The sequence below is a fragment of the Callionymus lyra genome, chromosome 1 (assembly GCF_982586985.1).
Source record: "Callionymus lyra chromosome 1, fCalLyr1.hap1.1, whole genome shotgun sequence".
NCBI lineage: Eukaryota > Metazoa > Chordata > Actinopteri > Syngnathiformes > Callionymidae > Callionymus > Callionymus lyra.
In genome coordinates, this window is record NC_141818.1 from 51,025,060 (window position 1) to 51,046,125 (window position 21,066).

Below are 21,066 nucleotides of genomic sequence, written 5' to 3' on the forward strand. Positions count from 1 at the left end.
ACATTTTTGCTGATGACATCCAGCTCTACTGCTCTTTTGACCCAACTGAGCCCCAAAGGCTGAACAGCTTAGTCAATTGTTTGCTAGAACTCAAACAATGGCTGAGTGAAAACACTTTACAGCTTAATGTGGACAAAACTGAAACTCTGGTGATTGCTCCTGATGATACGATTCCAGGGTTGAGTCAGTACTTGGGTGACTTAGGTCAGTCTGTCAAACTGAGCCTGAGAAACCTGGGTGTTGTATTTGATAAAGACATGTCTCTTGTTCAACACTGTAGAAAACTGACCAGAAACTGTTTCCTTCAACTGAGAAAAATCTCTAAACTTAGGAAAATGCTGTCACAACATGATCTGGAGCTTGTAATCCATGCGTTTGTTTCTTCTCGTCTGGACTATTGTAACAGTTTGTTTTCATGTCTTAACAAGAAGGAGCTGTCTCGCCTGCAGTTGATTCAGAACTCTGCAGCGAGAATTCTGACCCGCTCTAGTAGAAGAACTCACATTTCTCCGGTCCTTAAAACTCTTCACTGGCTTCCAGTTTCTTTCAGGATCAACTTTAAAATTCTGGTTCTTACTTTCAGAGCTATTCATGGTCAGGCTCCTCCTTACATCACTGATCTGATCCAGCCTTACACCCCAGCTCGGGCTCTGAGGTCTGTGGATCAGAATCTACTTATGGTTCCACGCACACGGCTCAGGACCAGAGGAGAGAAATCTTTTCAGGCTGTTGCTCCTAAGCTTTGGAACAATCTTCCTCTCTCTTTGCGCTTGATGGAGTCTACTGACTCCTTTAAGAAACATCTTAAGACGTTTCTATTTGTTCAGGCTTTTCCTTGAATTTCTCGAACTCCTGTGTTGTTCTCGGTGTTGTCTTGATCTTTGAAGTATGTACTGTTTTGAGTATTGTTTTGATTGTTAAAGCGCTTTGTGACCCTGGTCTCGAAAAGCGCTATATAAATATATATTACTTACTTACTTACTTACAATAATACAATAATTATGATGATGAATACTACGATAACGATAACTATAATATCAACTATTACGATAACTATTCTAACTATTTTGAGGATAAAATTAACAATCGTGTATGTTGTGACTTGTGAAATACTAGTACTAATAACTATGAAGAAACCTGATGTCTTCATAGTTATTTTCAAACTTCAATATTTACATTAACGAAAATACAAATACTACACTGTGACTAACTGTACAGCTGAAACAAAATAAGGACATTCTCGTTGAGCTGCTCGACAGAGGTCTGCAAGCGCTTTTCTTGTCAAGATGTTATTTACGTGAGGACGAGGAAATTGAGTTTGATTTAGCGAGCGACACAGTTTCCTGTTTTTAAATATCGATCATATTTTTCACCTCATGGGCAGCAGTGAGGTCTGTTGGTGCTGATAACATGAAATGGGTTCTTTAAAGACGGCGGGACGTGTCGACTCTCTGGTGATTTGTGAGTCTGGTGTGTGTCTGGTGTGTGTGTCTGGTGTGTGTTTGCGTGTGTGTGAGTCTGGTGTGTGTGTGTGTGTCTGGGGTGTGTGTGTGTGTGTGTTTGCGTGTGTGTGAGTCTGGTGTGTGTGTGTGTTTGCGTGTGTGAGTCTGGTGTGTGTGTGTGTGTGTTTGCGTGTGTGTGTGTGTGTGTGTGTGTGTGTGTGGTGTGTGTGTGTCTGGTGTGTGTGTGTATCTGGGGTGTGTGTCTGGTGTGTGTGTGTCTGGGGTGTGTGTGTGTCTGGGGTGTGTGTCTGGTGTGTGTGTGTCTGGGGTGTGTGTGTGTTTGCGTATGTGTGTGTCTGGTGTGTATCTGTGTGTGTCTGGTGTGTGTCTGGTGTGTGTGTGTGTGTGTGGTGTGTGTGAGGCTGGTGTGTGTGTGGTGTGTGTGTGTGTGGGTGTGTGTGTGTCTGGTGTGTGTGTCTGGTGTGTGTGTGTGTGTGGTGTGTGTGAGGCTGGTGTGTGTGTGTGTGTGGTTTGTGGTGTGTGTGTGTGTGTGTGTGTTTGTGTGTGTGGCTGGTGTGTGTGTGGTGTGTGTGTGTGTGTGTGTGTGTGTGTGAGGCTGGTGTGTGTGTGTGTGTGTGTGTGTGTGTGTGTGTGTGTGTGTGTGAGGCTGGTGTGTGTGTGTGTGTGTGTGTGTGAGGCTGGTGTGTGTGTGTGAGGCTGGTGTGTGTGTGTGTGTGTGTGTGTGTGTGTGTGTGTGTGTGTGTGTGTGCGTCTGAAGACAGTATAACTCCAGCCTGAGACAGTGAGAGAACATGTATGTGAGTGTGTTCCGTGTCGCCGGCAGCAGAAGACAATGTTGATCCATCAGTGACGTGTTCAACAAAGAAGCTCCGCCTCCTCCAGTGTCCGGGACCAGGATGTATGGACGTGTAAATCCAGGTCTGCTCTTTCACTCGTGATTTACAGCAGCTTTGAGGAAGACAATCACACAATAGCTCAATGTATTTCACTATAAATGGATCTCTTATCAGAGCTGTGTGAGAGGGAGGCTGTTTATATACGTGTGTGTGTGTGTGTGTGTGTGTGTGTGTGTGTGTGTGTGTGTGTGTGTGTGTGTGTGTGTGTGTGTGTGTGTGTGTGTGTGTGTGTGTTTGCTCAGGCTTACACCAGGGTGTGTCTGAGATTGAAAGAGCGAGAGAGAAAGCACAGGAGGAAATCAGGAGACTTTACTGACACAACTTAATGTCAAACACACACAGATACACACACAGACAGACAGAAACCTAGACCCACAAAAAGACACAAACACACACACAGACATAGACACACACAAAAAGATACAAACACAGACAAACGTACATACTCACAGGAACATAAACATATAGAGACACACACACATACAGACAGACAGACACACACACAAAAAACATGTTAACTCACAGAGACACAGTCAAACAGAAACAGAAACACACCCTAGGACACATGCACACACAGGTACAAACAGATACATACAGAGACACAAAAACACACAAGCACACTCACACACCGGCTCACACACAGACAGAACACATAAGTACCCCCACACAGACACACACAGAGGTACACATACAGACAGATACAAACACAGACACAGACCCACAAACACACACACACAAACATACAAACACAGACACACAAACACACATAGACAGAACACATAAGTACACACACACAGACACACACAGAGGTACACATACAGACAGATACAAACACAGACACAGACCCACAAACACACACACAAACATACAAACACAGACACACAAACACACATAGACAGAACACATAAGTACACAGACACACACAGACAGAACACATAAGTACACACACACAGACACACACAGAGGTACACATACAGACAGATACAAACACAGACACAGACCCACAAACACACACACACAAACATACAAACACACACTCACAAACACACATAGACAGAACACATAAGTACACAGACACACACAGACAGAACACATAAGTACACACACACAGACACACACAGAGGTACACATACAGACAGATACAAACACAGACACAGACCCACAAACAAACACACACAAACATACAAACACAGACACACAAACACACATAGACAGAACACATAAGTACACAGACACACACAGACAGAACACATAAGTACACACACACAGACACACACAGAGGTACGCATACAGATAGATACAAACACAGACACACACACACACACACACACACAGACACACACACACACACACACACAGACACACACACACACACGTTTAAAACATATCCTGACAAATGACAGTGACTTGACTGTGAAAAGCGTAAAAGGCTGAGCAGCTCCAGCAGATCCAGCAGCTCCAGCAGATCCAGCAGCTCCAGCAGCTCCAGCAGCTCCAGCAGCTCCAGCAGCTCCAGCAGCTCCAGCAGCTCCAGCAGCTCCAGCAGCTCCAGCAGTAAATCAGCAGGATGGAGGCTCAGGCCTAAATATAACTCTTCTGAAATGGACTGATAAACAGCGGCCGCTGGGGAACCTGCTGGATCCCACAGCGTCGAGCCTGACCCACTGAACCTGGGAAGCACAACCTGCCATGTCGGCTTTGTTTGCGTCGGGGACTGATGAGGACGTCGACTGTTGACCGAGTGAACCTTTGTTCTCCTCGTGAGGCTCACAATGAAACCAGAGATTTACTGACGTCAGATATTCTTTATCTTCTGCACATGATAGCAACACATTTTTTTGAAATGGTTCCATTTTGCAGAGAACAAAATGTCTAGTTAATCAACTTTAATTGAATTATAAATAATTGATGGAGTTTCATTCAATTCTAAATGAATATTAAATCCAACATTGAGTCTAATTTTAGCCACACTTTCCATCACGTATTAACACAATCATAAGAACACAACTGTCTTTTTAGAGAACAAATACAACGTGCTACAGTTTTGACATCAAAGCATCTGAAATAATCATTAATGTACTGTAATATAACAACAACTACACATGTTGTGTAGAGGTGTGTACAAATGTACTTGCATGGTCATTTAAAATTAGGCCATTGGCGAGTGCTTGCACTGTCTTAGTGCCTTTCTACTGTCTACTACGACGTGAACATATCTTATATTATTATCTTAAAAGGCATAAAAGTACTTTCAAACTTTCATACATACATCAAAACATTGCTTGGTTTCTTTTTACTTTAAATCATGAAAAACTCACCAACAAGTTATGATTATTATCGATCAATATCTTTCTATTTAAAGAAATATTTTGGATATTCTTCTTTTGGATCAACTTTGTAAAAGAATAAAATTGGAAGAACCATCATAATAAATAAATAAAACTATATAAATTGAAATGAAAAACTATGTCACCAAGAGTAAGTTTGTATTCAAACTGAATCATGTTTTTATTTCTACACGCTCGTGTCAATCATCTTCTAAATCCATATTTGCCAAAACTATTTGGAAACCAAGGCGATGGAATGTGTGTGTTGAGTCGAGGGTGTTTCCCTCCAGACACTGATGATCCGGATTATGTTTCTCTGCACTTGACGGCTTCGGATCAAAACCAACATGATAAAACAAAACACACACAAACACACACAAACACACACAAACACACGTTAATGCAGAGACGACCAGTAATTGCTTAAGTGGCAGCAGAGGAGACACAGTTTAATCCTGACTCAGTCGATCCATCTTCTCAGGAAACCTTTTATCTCCAACCAGTGACATGTTTTTAATAATAACCATGACAACAAAAACAACAACATCAACGATAATAATATAAACGATCAACAACCATTATGATGCCAACAACAATGATAATAGTGATTACAACAACAGCCTTAATGATAACAACAATGATAATAGTGATTACAACAACAGCCTTAATGATAACAACAACAACAATGATAATAGTGATTACAACAACAGCCTTAATGATAACAACAACAACAATGATAATAGTGATTACAAGAACAGCCTTAATGATAACAACAACAACAATGATAATAGTGATTACAACAACAGCCTTAATGATAACAACAACAACAATGATAATAGTGATTACAACAACAGCCTTAATGATAACAACAACAACAATGATAATAGTGATTACAACAACAGCCTTAATGATAACAACAATGATAATAGTGATTACAACAACAGCCATAATGATAACAACAATGATAATAGTGATTACAACAACAGCCTTAATGATAACAACAACAACAATGATAATAGTGATTACAACAACAGCCTTAATGATAACAACAATGATAATAGTGATTACAACAACAGCCTTAATGATAACAACAATGATAATAGTGATTACAACAACAGCCATAATGATAACAACAATGATAATAGTGATTACAACAACAGCCATAATGATAACAACAACAACAATGATAATAGTGATTACAACAACAGCCTTAATGATAACAACAACAACAATGATAATAGTGATTACAACAACAGCCATAATGATAACAACAATGATAATAGTGATTACAACAACAGCCTTAATGATAACAACAACAACAATGATAATAGTGATTACAACAACAGACTTAATGATAACAACAACAACAACAATGATAATAGTGATTACAACAACAGCCATAATGATAACAACAACAACAATGATAATAGTGATTACAACAACAGCCATAATGATAACAACAACAACAATGATAATAGTGATTACAACAACAGCCTTAATGATAACAACAACAACAATGATAATAGTGATTACAACAACAGCCATAATGATAACAACAACAACAATGATAATAGTGATTACAACAACAGCCTTAATGATAACAACAACAACAATGATAATAGTGATTACAACAACAGCCATAATGATAACAACAACAACAATGATAAGAGTGATTACAACAACAGCCATAATGATAACAACAACAACAATGATAATAGTGATTACAACAACAGCCATAATGATAACAACAACAACAATGATAATTATAACAACAACAATGATTATAATAATAACAACAACAACCATAATGATGACAATAACAACAACAACAATGATAATAGTGATTACAACAACAGCCATAATGATAACAACAACAACAATGATAATAGTGATTACAACAACAGCCATAATGATAACAACAACAACAATGATAATGATATAATAACAACAACAATGATAATGATAATAACAACAACAACCATAATGATAACATCAACAACAATGATAATAATATTAACGATGACAACAACAACCATAATGATGACAACAACTATGACAATAATATTAACGTTGACAACAACAGCAACCATAATGATGACAACAACAACAATGATAATAATATTAACCATGACAACAACAACAACCACAATGATGATAATGGTAAAAACAACAATGATAATGATGACAACAAAAACCATGATAATGATATTAACGTTGACAACAACAGCAACCATAATAATGATAACAACTACAATGATAATAATATTAACAATGACAACAACAACCATAATGATGACAACAACAACAATACTAATATTAATATTAACGATGACAACAACAACAACCATAATGATGATGACAACAACAATGATAATAATATTAACAATGACAACAACAACCATAATGATGACAACAACAACAACAACAATACTAATATTAACGATGACAACAACAACAACCATAATGATGATAACAACAACAATGATAATAATATTCACAATGACAACAACAACCATAATGATGACAACAACAACAACAATAATAATAATAATATTAACGATGACAACAACAACAACCATAATGATGATAACAACAACAATGATTATAATATTAACAATGACAACAACAACAACCATAATGATGATAACAACAATGATAATAATATTAACAATGACAACAATGACAACAACAACCATAATGATGACAACAACAACAACAACAATAATAATATTAACGATGACAACAACAACAACCATAATGATGACAACTACAACAATGATAATAATATTAACGATGTGCTGTTAAAAGTCAGTTACTTCTAGTAGTGAAACAAATACTTAAACTATTATTTGACATCAAAATTAGAGAATAATATTTTCATGGAATACTTTTAAAAGTATTAATCTGCTGTGAAGATTAAAAAACTACAAACAAAAAACATATGTACCGTATCAACAGATTCTTGCAATACACAGTATTTAATACTGGTATGTATCCTCTGGTCAACACCTGAAGACCTCAGCTTCAAATCAAGGTTCATATTTAGGAGAAGAAGCTCCAGGAAACTGTCGAGGAAGGTTGATTGATTGACAGCTGCCAAGCTCCCTGGAGAGGATGTTCCAACATGAACTGTTTCAACTCTGGCGCGTCTACTTGCTCCTCGTCTTCATTCCTAACCTTGAATGAAAAGTATCCGATTGATTCCTGGACTAATCTTCTTAAACAATGTCTCCTTGTCCACATGACAACCTTCCTTGATTACATTGGCCAGTACAGAGTTGCCAACTCAGCACTTTTTCTCGGCATCGCGACTTAAATTGATTAAACACCAGCAACACTAATAATATAAAAGCTCACGGAAGCAGCTTCTCTGCTCACAACAACAACACAAAACTAACTTCAGACTCTGACACTGAAGTCACTGATAAACGTGTTTCTATGTTCATTCATTATTATCATTAAAACACATCCAATAATATTATCAACTCTCAGCTGGTCGTCCAACGACAAATCAAACCAGATGTTTGAAGTATCTTTAAATTGATTCATGTATGAATAGATGGATGGACAGATTAATAGATGGATGCACTGAAGGACAGACAGTCATGAAGACGGATGGATGAATGAATGGATGGATAAATGGATGGAGGGATTGACAGAAGGAGAGATGGATGAATAGATAAACGGATGGATTCTCAACAAGACAGACTTCATACAAAAAAGACAGGTAGATGGATGGATGGATGGATGGATGGACGGACAGATTGATGAAAAGACAGATTGATGAAAGAGTGGACAGATGGCGGAGGGATGGAGAGAAGGATAAATTATTGGGTAAAGAGACGGATGAATGGATGGATGCCCAAATGGGTAGAGGGTCCTACAGAAAGATTGATTAATAAATGGATGGATGAACAGAAGGAGAGACAGATGAATGGATGGATGGACAGATGGATAGGAGGAAGGATGGATAAACAGATGGATGAACAGGAGGAGAGACAGTTGAATGGATGGACAGATGGATAGGAGGATGGATGAATGGATGGATGAACAGACAGTTGAATGGATGGACAGATGGATAGAAGGATGGATGAATGGATGGATGAACACACAGTTGGATGGATAGAAGGATGGATGAATGGATGGATGAACAGACAGTTGTATGGATGGACAGGTGGATAGAAGGATGGATGAATGGATGGATGAACAGACAGTTGGATGGATGGACAGATGGATAGAAGGATAGATGAATGGATGGATGAACACACAGTTGGATGGATGGACAGATGGATAGAAGGATGGATGAATGGATGGATGAACAGACAGTTGGATGGATGGACAGAAGGATGGATGAACACACAGTTGGATGGATGGACAGATTGATAGAAGGATGGATGGATACATGGATGGATGAACAGACAGTTGAATGGATGGACAGATCGATAGAAGGATGGATGAATGGATGGATGAACACACAGTTGGATGGATGGACAGATGGATAGAAGGATGGATGAACACACAGTTGGATGGATGGACAGATTGATAGAAGGATGGATGGATACATGGATGGATGAACAGACAGTTGAATGGATGGACAGATGGATAGAAGGATGGATGGATCCATGGATGGATGAACAAACAGATGAATGGATGGCAGATGGATAGAGAGATGGATAAACGGATGAATGGATGAGTGAAGCGACCGAACCTAAACTCTCGTAATCCTCTGATGACACAGTGAGTCTCCACAGGATCAAACTAACAGGGTGTGGGTCTCACACTGTCAGCCTGACAGGTGTGTGTGTGTGTGTGTGTGTGTGTGTGTGTGTGTGTGTGTGTGTGTGTGTGTGTGTGTGTGTGTGTGTGTACAGTACACCTGGACACACTGCCACACCTGCCACACCTGCACCTGAGGAATGCAGCTCACGTTCACCTGCACGTGTAACGCAGACAATAGTCTGAGCCTCAGGTAACGTCTGTGAGAAGTTCAACCTCAGTTCATGAAGTTAGTTCATGTGTTTATATGTAAGTACGTATGTAGTATTTGTAGTTCTTTAAAATATACTTCAAAACACACAGTAACACACAGTAACACACAGTAACACACAGTAACACACACAGTAACACACACAGTACCACACACAGAAACACACACAGTAACACACACAGTAACACACACGGTACCACACACAGAAACACACAGTTACACACACAGTAACACACAGTAACACACACAGTAACACACACAGTACCACACACGGAAACACACAGTAACACACACAGTAACACACAGTAACACACAGTAACACACACAGTAACACACACAGTACCACACAGTGCTGCACTTCTTTAAACTACTGTCACTAAACCTTCTCCCTAAAGACATGGATCATAACACCGAAGATGAAAGGATAAAAAGCATGGTTGTCCATATGTGTCCTAAGATAACCTACGTGTCCTGGATGTTCTCTGTCTCTTGCCCCATGTAGCTGGGACAGCGTGAGAAAACCCATGGGCAACACAGAGAGAAGAGCAACCTTCATGAGCAACGACATGTTCCTCATGAAGGCAGAAGCTTCTGAAGCGTCCATGAAGGTGGACTCACCTGAGGATCTGAAGCTCCTCCTGTGAGTTCTGCAGCTCGTCACAGAGTCTCCTCCACCTGAGCAGAGCCTTCAGACTGGACTGTTCTGAGGCGTCCTCTGAAGAAAGCTGGAGAGATAAGAGCTTCAAACATCTCTGCAGACGTTTGTATTTCACAGGAAATAAATACATTGTTCGTTTCTCTGCCTGAACTTTTCTCCTTCAATGAGCTGCTGAGTCGACTGTAGAGTTACAGCGTTTAGACAGTCATTCAAAGAAATAGTTTTATATGATTATAAATAATAATAATATATATGATTATAGTTTAAAAAAAATTGATTAAAGTGGAAAATTGTTTGATTATAGTTGAAAATTGTTTGATTATAGTTGAAAATTGTTGGATTATAGTTGAAAATTGTTGGATTAAAGTTGAAAAATGTTTGATTATAGTTGAAAATTGTTTGATTATAGTTGAAAATTGTTGGATTGTAGTTGAAAATTGTTTGATTATAGTTGAAAATTGTTTGATTATAGTTGAAAAATGTTTGATTATAGTTGAAAATTGTTTGATTATAGTTGAAAATTGTTGGATTGTAGTTGAAAATTGTTTGATTATAGTTGGAAATTGTTTGATTATAGTTGAAAATTGTTTGTTTATAGTTGAAAATTGTTTGATTATAGTTGAAAATTGTTGGATTGTAGTTGAAAATTGTTTGATTATAGTTGAAAATTGTTTGTTTATAGTTGAAAATTGTTTGATTATAGTTGAAAATTGTTGGATTGTAGTTGAAAATTGTTTGATTATAGTTGAATAATGTTTGATTATAGTTGAAAACTGTTTGATTATAATTGAAAATTGTTTGATTATAGTTGAAAATTGTTTGATTATAGTTGAAAATTGTTGGATTGTAGTTGAAAATTGTTTGATTATAGTTGAAAATTGTTTGATTACAGTTAAAATAGTTTGATTATAGTTGAAAATAATTTGATTTTAGTTGAAAATTGTTGGATTATAGTTGAACATTTTTGGATTATAGTTGAAAATTGTTTGATTACAGTTAAAATAGTTTGATTATAGTTGAAAATAATTTGATTTTAGTTGAAAATTGTTGGATTATAGTTGAAAATTGTTGGATTATAGTTAAAATAGTTTGATTATAGTTGAAAATTGTTTGATTACAGTTAAAATAGTTTGATTATAGTTGAAAATAATTTGATTTTAGTTGAAAATTGTTTGATTATAGTTGAAAATTGTTGGATTATAGTTGAAAATTGTTGGATTATTGTTGAAAATTGTTGGATTATAGTTGAAAATTGTTGGATTGTAGTTGAAAATTGTTTGATTATAGTTGAAAATTGTTTGATTATAGTTGAAAAATGTTTGATTTTAGTTGAAAACTGTTTGATTATAGTTGAAAATTGTTGGATTGTAGTTGAAAATTGTTTGATTATAGTTGAAAATTGTTTGATTACAGTTAAAATAGTTTGATTATAGTTGAAAATAATTTGATTTTAGTTGAAAATTGTTGGATTATAGTTGAACATTTTTGGATTATAGTTGAAAATTGTTTGATTACAGTTAAAATAGTTTGATTATAGTTGAAAATAATTTGATTTTAGTTGAAAATTGTTGGATTATAGTTGAAAATTGTTGGATTATAGTTAAAATAGTTTGATTATAGTTGAAAATTGTTGGATTGTAGTTGAAAATTGTTTGATTATAGTTGAAAATTGTTTGATTATAGTTGAAAAATGTTTGATTATAGTTGAAAATTGTTTGATTATAGTTGAAAATTGTTGGATTGTAGTTGAAAATTGTTTGATTATAGTTGAAAATTGTTTGATTATAGTTGAAAATAATTTGATTTTAGTTGAAAATTGTTGGATTATAGTTGAACATTTTTGGATTATAGTTGAAAATTGTTTGATTACAGTTAAAATTGTTTGATTATAGTTGAAAATAATTTGATTTTAGTTGAAAATTGTTGGATTATAGTTGAAAATAGTTTGATTATAGTTAAAATAGTTTGATTATAGTTGAAAATTGTTTGATTACAGTTAAAATAGTTTGATTATAGTTGAAAATAATTTGATTTTAGTTGAAAATTGTTTGATTATAGTTGAAAATTGTTGGATTATAGTTGAAAATTGTTGGATTATTGTTGAAAATTGTTGGATTATAGTTGAAAATTGTTGGATTATAGTTGAAAATTGTTGGATTATTGTTGAAAATTGTTGGATTATAGTTGAAAATTGTTGGATTATTGTTGAAAATGGTTTGATTACAGTTGACATTTTTTTGATTATTGTTGAAAATTGTTTGATTATAGTTGAAAAGTGTTTGATTATAATTAAAAATGGTTTGATTATAGTTGAAAATTGTTGGATTATAGTTGAAAAGTGTTGGATTATAGTTGATTATTGTTGAAAATTGTTGGATTATTGTTGAAAATTGTTTGAATACATTTGAAAATTGTTTGATTATAGTTTAAATTCTTTGATTATAGTTTAAATTGTTTGATTATAGTTGAAAATTGTTGGATTACAGTCAAGATATTGTATGCAGGTGATGTATACAAACCAAAACTGTGTATCATTGAAAGTGTAGGATAAAAAGGTAAAGAACATGATCGAAAGATAAAAAACAAAGGTTAACAGGATGTGAACATTATCACGAGGAGGTGGTTTTATTAATTACTCTTCTCTTCATCTTAGATTCACAGACTATCATCAGAACCTTCTAGGATCAGATCTTTAAAGCTCAGTACCTGCTGCGCTCGAGCCCAGATCACATCCTCCAGGAAGGTGGCGAAGCCTTCGCTGATCCACTCCTCGGTCCAGTCTCTGGCTCCGATCACGAGTCCGAACCAGGAGTGAGCGATCTCATGACACAGTCTGGACCCACAGAGAGACGCTGCTGAGGCTCCGGCGACGACGACACTCTGGGACAGGAAGACCACGTGTGGACTGAAGACAAACAGAGGGAAGCGACGAGGGAGGAATAAATGAATGAGAGTGAAGAGTGACGGAGACACTGGAGGAAAACAATGATCACAGCATCACTCAGGTAACGTTTAACACCTGAGGTTACAGAAGCTTCAACACAACTGCTGTGTTCACGACAGAACCTTGACCTTCAGTGACCTTGATATCAGGTTCGAGATAAATCCTTCAGAGATACGACTTCTTCAGGTGAATCTGTGTGTTAAACACACACTTGCTGCTACGACACAATATTTGTGTATCACGTGCTGCAGATACACACAATCATCCGCTGAAATACTATGAAAGTATATCACAACTTTTCATAATGTTTTAACGAATATAGTTTGATAATTGAATAACAATAATTCAAAACTACTATTGGTTCATTCAATATTGTTTTAATTTCAATACAAAAACGTTGGTATATTGGTGTCACCAGACAGTACCAATCAAACTCTCAGCCAATCATGTGACGCACAGACGATCATGTGACGACGTAGAATTATTACGTTTTATTATATTGAATTTAAAAGTTAGAGCGAGTGACTCTGTGCTCGATTGGATTTGTCTGTTTTATTATATTGAATTTAAAAGTTAGAGCGAGTGACTCTGTGCTCGATTGGATTGGTCTGTTTTATTATATTGAATTTAAAAGTAAGAGCGAGTGACTCAGTGCTCGATTGGATTTGTCTGTTTTATTATATTGAATTTAAAAGTCAGAGCAAGTGACTCTGTGCTCGATTGGATTTGTCTGTTTTATTATATTGAATTTAAAAGTCAGAGCGAGTGACTCTGTGCTCGATTGGATTTGTCTGTTTTATTATATTGAATTTAAAAGTCAGAGCGAGTGACTCTGTGCTCGATTGGATTTGTCTGTTTTATTATATTGAATTTAAAAGTCAGAGCAAGTGACTCTGTGCTCGATTGGATTTGTCTGTTTTATTATATTGAATTTAAAAGTCAGAGCGAGTGACTCTGTGCTCGATTGGATTTGTCTGTTTTATTATATTGAATTTAAAAGTCAGAGCAAGTGACTCTGTGCTCGATTGGATTTGTCTGTTTTATTATATTGAATTTAAAAGTTAGAGCGAGTGACTCAGTGCTCGATTGGATTGGTATTTTTTTTTTATATTGAATTTAAAAGCCTTGGAACTAAAAAATATTGAATTAAAAATATATATTATTGAATTATTTGAATTATAATATCAAACTCTATGTAAAAAAATGTATTCGTTTTCAAAATATTATTTTTTTAAATGATTATTACAAAAGAAATGAAACGTTTCAATGAGAAAAGATTGTATTAAATGATTTTTAAAGATAATTCAGCGTCAGACACTAATCAACACTTAAACAACATCAAATGAACAAACACACAAAAGTCATGTTTCAGGTTTTTGTCTTGAAGGGACGTTGTGTATCTGTGCCTGGACCTTCAGGACATTCCTGGATCCAGATGGTTATTTCAGTTTTCTGTGAAATCTGTTCCGATCTCGACGACACGAAGATCAAAGGAAGCGAAAGTTCTTCTCAGAATCCTAAGAACACGACATGTGACACGAGATGATCACACGTGTCCGGGTCAAGGTCACGGCTGAAGACTCTTCTGGAGCATTCTTCACCTCCGTGTTACGCAAGAGGGCGCGGGGCCCCCGGGGGCCCGGCTGAGAGGTGGTCTGTTCTCCGTCAGACCCTTGTGACGAGACCCGAGCGTCTGGAGCTGCCTTCACACTTCCTCGCGCTCAGATTTATGGTCCTAAGACACATCGCCGCCTCTTCAAGGTCGGGTCACGGGGGTCGCTTGACCTCGTGACCCGACGGTTTCTTAGAGAGTCGACAGAGACGGAAGTTCCTTCTCAGTCACTCAGAGGTGACGTCAGGAGGAGAAGGGGAGGACGATCAGGTCTGTCTTTGTGAGGAACATCTTGTTGAGGAGATGATTGACAGCAGGTGTCAGAGGATCATCTCAGAGTCATTTTCTTCCTGATTAACCAACAAAAGCTGCAGCGAGAGACACGAACATTAGACTCATGAGTTGTATTGTCGCACAATCTTCTGCACACAATTGAATGAGCAGAGCTTTTGTTGTCAAAGCACGCAGTGAGAAGATTGTACATCTGTGTGTGTGTTTCCAATTGTGTGTGTCTTCATGTCTGTGTCTCTGTTTGTACCTCTGTGTATTTGTCTCTCTGTGTGTGTATATGTGTGATTATGTGTGAATGTGTGTATATGCGTCTGTATACGTCTGTGTGTGTCTATGTATGCGTGTATATATTTGTGTGTTTCGATGCAAGTGTGTGTGTACAGATGTGTGCACTAGTGTGTGTATGCTATATGTGTGTGTTTATATACGAGTGTGTTCATGTGTGAGTTTCTGTGTGTGCATTAGTGTAAGTGACTGCATGGCTGTATGTGTGAGTTTCTGTGTGTGTGTACATATATATATATATATATATATATATATATATATATATTAGTGTAAGTGTGTGCATTAGTGTCTATGTGCAGGGCTGTGTGTATTAGTGTGTGTAAGTGCATGGCTGTGTGTGTATGCAAGTGTGTGCATAAGTGAGTTTCTGTGTGTGTATATATAAATATTAGGGTATGTGTATGTGTGTGTGTGCATACATGAGTTTATCTCAGTGTGTATATTAGTTTGTGTGTGTGCATATGTGAGTTTATCTCAGTGTGTATATTAGTTTGTGTGTGTGCATATGTGAGTTTGTGTGTGTGTATATATATATTAGTGTGTGTGTGAGTGTGTGCATATGTGAGTTTGTGTGTGTGTATATATATATTAATGTGTGTGTGTGAGTGTGTGCATATGTGAGTTTGTGTGTGTGTATATATATATTAGTGTGTGTGTGTGAGTGTGTGCATATGTGAGTTTGTGTGTGTGTGTATATATATATTAGTGTATGTGTGTGAGTGTGTGCATATGTGAGTTTGTGTGTGTGTATATATATTAGTGTGTGTGTGTGTGAGTGTGCATATGTGAGTTTGTGTGTGTGTATATATATAAGTGTGTGTGTGTAAGTGTGTGCATATGTGAGTTTGTGTGTGTATATATATATTAGTGTGTGTGTGTGAGTGTGTGCATATGTGAGTTTGTGTGTGTGTATATATATAAGTGTGTGTGTGTAAGTGTGTGCATATGTGAGTTTGTGTGTGTATATATATATTAGTGTGTGTGTGTGAGTGTGTGCATATGTGAGTTTGTGTGTGTGTATATATATATTAGTGTATGTGTGTGAGTGTGTGCATACGTGAGTTTGTGTGTGTGCATATATATTAGTGTGTGTGTGTGAGTGTGTGCATATGTGAGTTTGTGTGTGTGTATATATATAAGTGTGTATGTGTGTGAGCGTGTGCATATGTGAGTTTGTGTGTGTGTATATATATATTAGTGTATGTGTGTGCAGGAGCGTGTGTGTGTCCATATGTGAGTTTGTTTGTGTGTGTGTATATATATTAGTGTAAGTGTGTGTGCATATGTGAGTTTGTGTGTGTATATATATTAGTGTGTGTGTGAGGCACAAAGCCAGTCTTTGAGAAGTGTAGCTTCAGCTCCGGGAGGTTGAATCCATCACTGCAGTGACAAACAGTGTCATCCCACCATAGAGGCTGAACAACAACAGCATCTTTCATGTTCACAGACGCACTGAGTGACAACGGTTGACATTTGGGAGCCGTCAAGGATTCCTGCATGAGACGCAGACATGCATAGCAGCACCTGAGAGACACCAGCTCGTCCCTGATGAGACAAACTTGTCCTGTGGACGTTACACACTGAGCTGTATATGATGAGGATCATCTCACTGGAGGTGTGTGAGTGTGTTGTTATCACAACACAATATGATATACACTGATATACAGTGATAGTGTAGTAACAAGTATATATGTGTAGTATTGTCCAGTACTTTACTCTGGTGTTGTGATAGTGTAGTAACAAGGATATATGTGTAGTATTGTCCAGTACTTGACTCTGGTGTTGTGATAGTGTAGTAACAAGGATATATGTGTAGTATTGTCCAGTACTTGACTCTGGTGTTGTGATAGTGTAGTAACAAGGATACAGTATATGTGTAGTATTGTCCAGTACTTGACTCTGGTGTTGTGATAGTGTAGCAACAAGGATATATGTGTAGTATTGTCGAGTACTTGACTCTGGTGTTGTGATAGTGTAGTAACAAGGATATATGTGTAGTATTGTCGAGTACTTGACTCTGGTGTTGTGATAGTGTAGTAACAAGGATATATGTGTAGTATTGTCGAGTACTTGACTCTGGTGTTGTGATAGTGTAGTAACAAGTATATATGTGTAGTATTGTCCAGTACTTGACTCTGGTGTTGTGATAGTGTAGTAACAAGGATATATGTGTAGTATTGTCGAGTACTTGACTCTGGTGTTGTGATAGTGTAGTAACAAGGATATATGTGTAGTATTGTCGAGTACTTGACTCTGGTGTTGTGATAGTGTAGTAACAAGTATATATGTGTAGTATTGTCCAGTACTTGACTCTGGTGTTGTGATAGTGTAGTAACAAGTATATATGTGTAGTATTGTCCAGTACTTGACTCTGGTGTTGTAGTATTTACTCTTGTCGAAGTCGTAACTACTTTCATTTGTTTTTCAACCAAAATATGTCCAAACATCAGCTTTAAAAGCTACTAGACTCACTGTATCCTCTCGTCCTCAGTCATCATTCCTCCTTTAGCTGTGGAAGACTTAACGAGAGGAAGTTAAATTACAAACATGATAAAAATATCCTAAATAATTGCATTTGTTCCTGAATATATATATTTTTTAATTCAAACTTTATTGAAATGTTTACCTCAAACGAACTATGATAAAAGAAGAAAAATAATTGTATAGTATAATGAAATAAAGTATTGCTATATATTATGAACCACTCTTGGTTTGCCAGTTGATAATCACTTCTCTAGATCTGTGGTCATCAACCTTGTCTGAGCAATATATATATATATATATATATATACTGTATATATATGAATGAACATGTCTTGCTCAAGGACACTACAACAGCAGAGAATTCAACTCTCCATCATCATCCACTGTGAGGTTCTTGCAACACGAGGTCAGCAGGTCAGCAGCTCTTCGTCACCAACACTATCTCAGCATCAGGTCCAACAATAGACCCGTTTGTTTGGTTCTCAGAAAGGAAAACAAAGTTTCCCTCAAACAGGTTTTCTGAGTCACGTCGACTGGAATGTGTTTATTTTGACAGAATGACAACAAGAGATACGATCATGATGAGATCACTGTCTTCTACGGTAACACAACTCACACACAAAACTAGCTCATCGACATCACCGTGTTTTAAAATGCTCTGAAGTAACAAGAGTAACCGAGCCTTACAGAGTAATACTTCAGAGACTTGCAGAGAAATACTTCTTAGCCTCACAGAGTGATACTTCTGAGCCTCACATAGTAATACTTCTGAGCCTCACAGAGTGATACTTCTGAGCCCCACAGAGTAATACTTCTGAGCCTCACATAGTAATACTTCTGAGCCTCACAGAGTGATACTTCTGAGCCTCACATAGTAATACTTCTGAGCCTCACAGAGTGATACTTCTAAGCCCCACAGAGTAATACAGTGCCTTGCGAAAGTATTCGGCCCCCTTGAACCTTTCAACATTTTGCCACATTTCAGGCTTCAAACATAAAGATATAAAATTTTAATTTTTTGTCATGAATCAACAACAAGTGGGACACAATCGTGAAGTGGAACGAAATTTATTGTATAATTTAAACTTTTTTAACAAATAAAAAACTGAAAAGTGGGGCGTGCAATATTATTCGGCCCCCTTGCGCTAATACTTTGTAGCGCCACCTTTTGCTGCAATTACAGCTGCAAGTCGCTTGGGGTATGTCTCTATCAGTTTTGCACATCGAGAGACTGGAATTCTTGCCCATTCTTCCTTGCAAAACAGCTGGAGCTCAGTGAGGTTGGATGGAGAGCGTTTGTGAACAGCAGTCTTCAGCTCTTTCCACAGATTCATCGATTGGATTCAGGTCTGGACTTTGACTTGGCCATTCTAACACCTGGATACGTCTATTTGTGAACCATTCCATTGTAGATTTGGCTTTATGTTTTGGATCATTGTCCTGTTGGAAGATAAATCTCCGTCCCAGTCTCAGGTCTTTTGCAGACTCCAACAGGTTTTCTTCCAGAATGGTCCTGTATTTGGCTCCATCCATCTTCCCATCAATTTTAGCCATCTTCCCTGTCCCTGCTGAAGAAAAGCAGGCCCAAACCATGATGCTGCCACCACCATGTTTGACAGTGGAGATGGTGTGTTCAGGGTGATGAGCTGTGTTGCTTTTACGCCAAACATATCGTTTTGCATTGTGGCCAAGAAGTTCGATTTTGGTTTCATCTGACCAGAGCACCTCCTTCCACATGTTTGGTGTGTCTCCCAGGTGGCTTGTGGCAAACTTTAAACGAGACTTTTTATGGATATCTTTGAGAAATGGCTTTCTTCTTGCCACTCTTCCATAAAGGCCAGATGTGTGCAGTGCACGACTGATTGTTGTCCTATGGACAGACTCTCCCACCTCAGCTGTAGTTATCTGCAGTTCATCCAGAGTGATCATGGGCCTCTTGGCTGCATCTCTGATCAGTCTTCTCCTTGTTTGAGATGAAAGTTTGGAGGGACGGCCGGGTCTTGGTAGATTTGCAGTGGTCTGATACTCCTTCCATTTCAATAAAATTGCTTGCACAGTGGATCATTCAAAGATCCTCACTGAACTTCTGTAGTGAGTTTGCTGCACTGAAAGTAAAGGGGCCGAATAATATTGCACGCCCCACTTTTCAGTTTTTTATTTGTTAAAAAAGTTTAAATTATCCAATAAATTTCGTTCCACTTCACGATTGTGTCCCACTTGTTGTTGATTCATGACAAAAAATTAGAATTTTATATCTTTATGTTTGAAGCCTGAAATGTGGCGAAATGTTGTAAGGTTCAAGGGGGCCGAATACTTTCGCAAGGCACTGTACTTCTGAGCCTCACAGCTTCATAGTTTACTATTTAAACAGTCATGAGGGCCAGTTGTATGTACAGTACTGTGTGATCGAAAAAAAATCTAAAACAAATCAACATTTGTTGTTACCTCCCTTTGCCTTCAAACCCGCATCAATTCTTACAGGTACATTTGCAAGAAGTCAGGGGTTTTGTAGGATTCTAGTGTCTGATCAACAATTATACCAAACAGGTGCTAATGATCATCAGTTTCACAAGTAGGTTGAAGTCATCGAGTCGAAAAGATACAGATGTGCAGGAGCTTAAAACTGGGCGAGGAACAAACTCTGCAACCAAAGCTGAGCTTGTGGAAGAAGTTTCATGTCACAAGTCACACACCATCACTGAGCAACAAGACATGAGGTACTTCTACTGCATCAAGTTTCTCCCAGACAAAGATTTCAAAGCAGATGTTTCAAGATGTTCAAGCTTTGAAGAAGCACAAAGAAACAACGTTGAGGAATCTTAGACGCAGCTGTCGATCAAGGAAACTTAGTGCAGCAGACAAAAGACACATCAAGCTCATTTCCCTTCAACATGGGATGAAGATGTCCAGCCGGGCCATCATCTCAGAACTGGCAGGGACCAGTGGGACCCTGGTACACCATCTACTGCCGGGAGAAGTGGTCTTCATGGAAGAGTTGCAGCCAAAAAGCCATTCCATCGACATGGAAATAAGCGACTCATCTATGAAAGCATAGGAACTTGTGCATAAAAATGGCAGCAGGTCTGGACTGATGAATCAAAATTGTAAATATTTGGCTG

General features: G+C 37.5%; 1 protein-coding gene across 2 annotated transcripts in view; it reads right to left on the minus strand.

Annotated features, from left to right (window-relative positions):
* The window catches only part of aopep (aminopeptidase O (putative)), a 94,844-nt gene that overhangs the window by 47,472 nt on the left and 26,306 nt on the right, over nucleotides 1-21,066 (minus strand). For both annotated transcript variants that reach the window (XM_087811930.1, XM_087811939.1), the window contains exons 7-8: nucleotides 13,038-13,236; nucleotides 10,292-10,398 (exon numbers count right to left, since the gene is read on the minus strand). In XM_087811930.1, coding sequence (XP_087668056.1) covers nucleotides 10,292-10,398; nucleotides 13,038-13,236 — 306 coding nt within the window. The remainder of the gene's footprint in view (nucleotides 1-10,291; nucleotides 10,399-13,037; nucleotides 13,237-21,066) is intronic.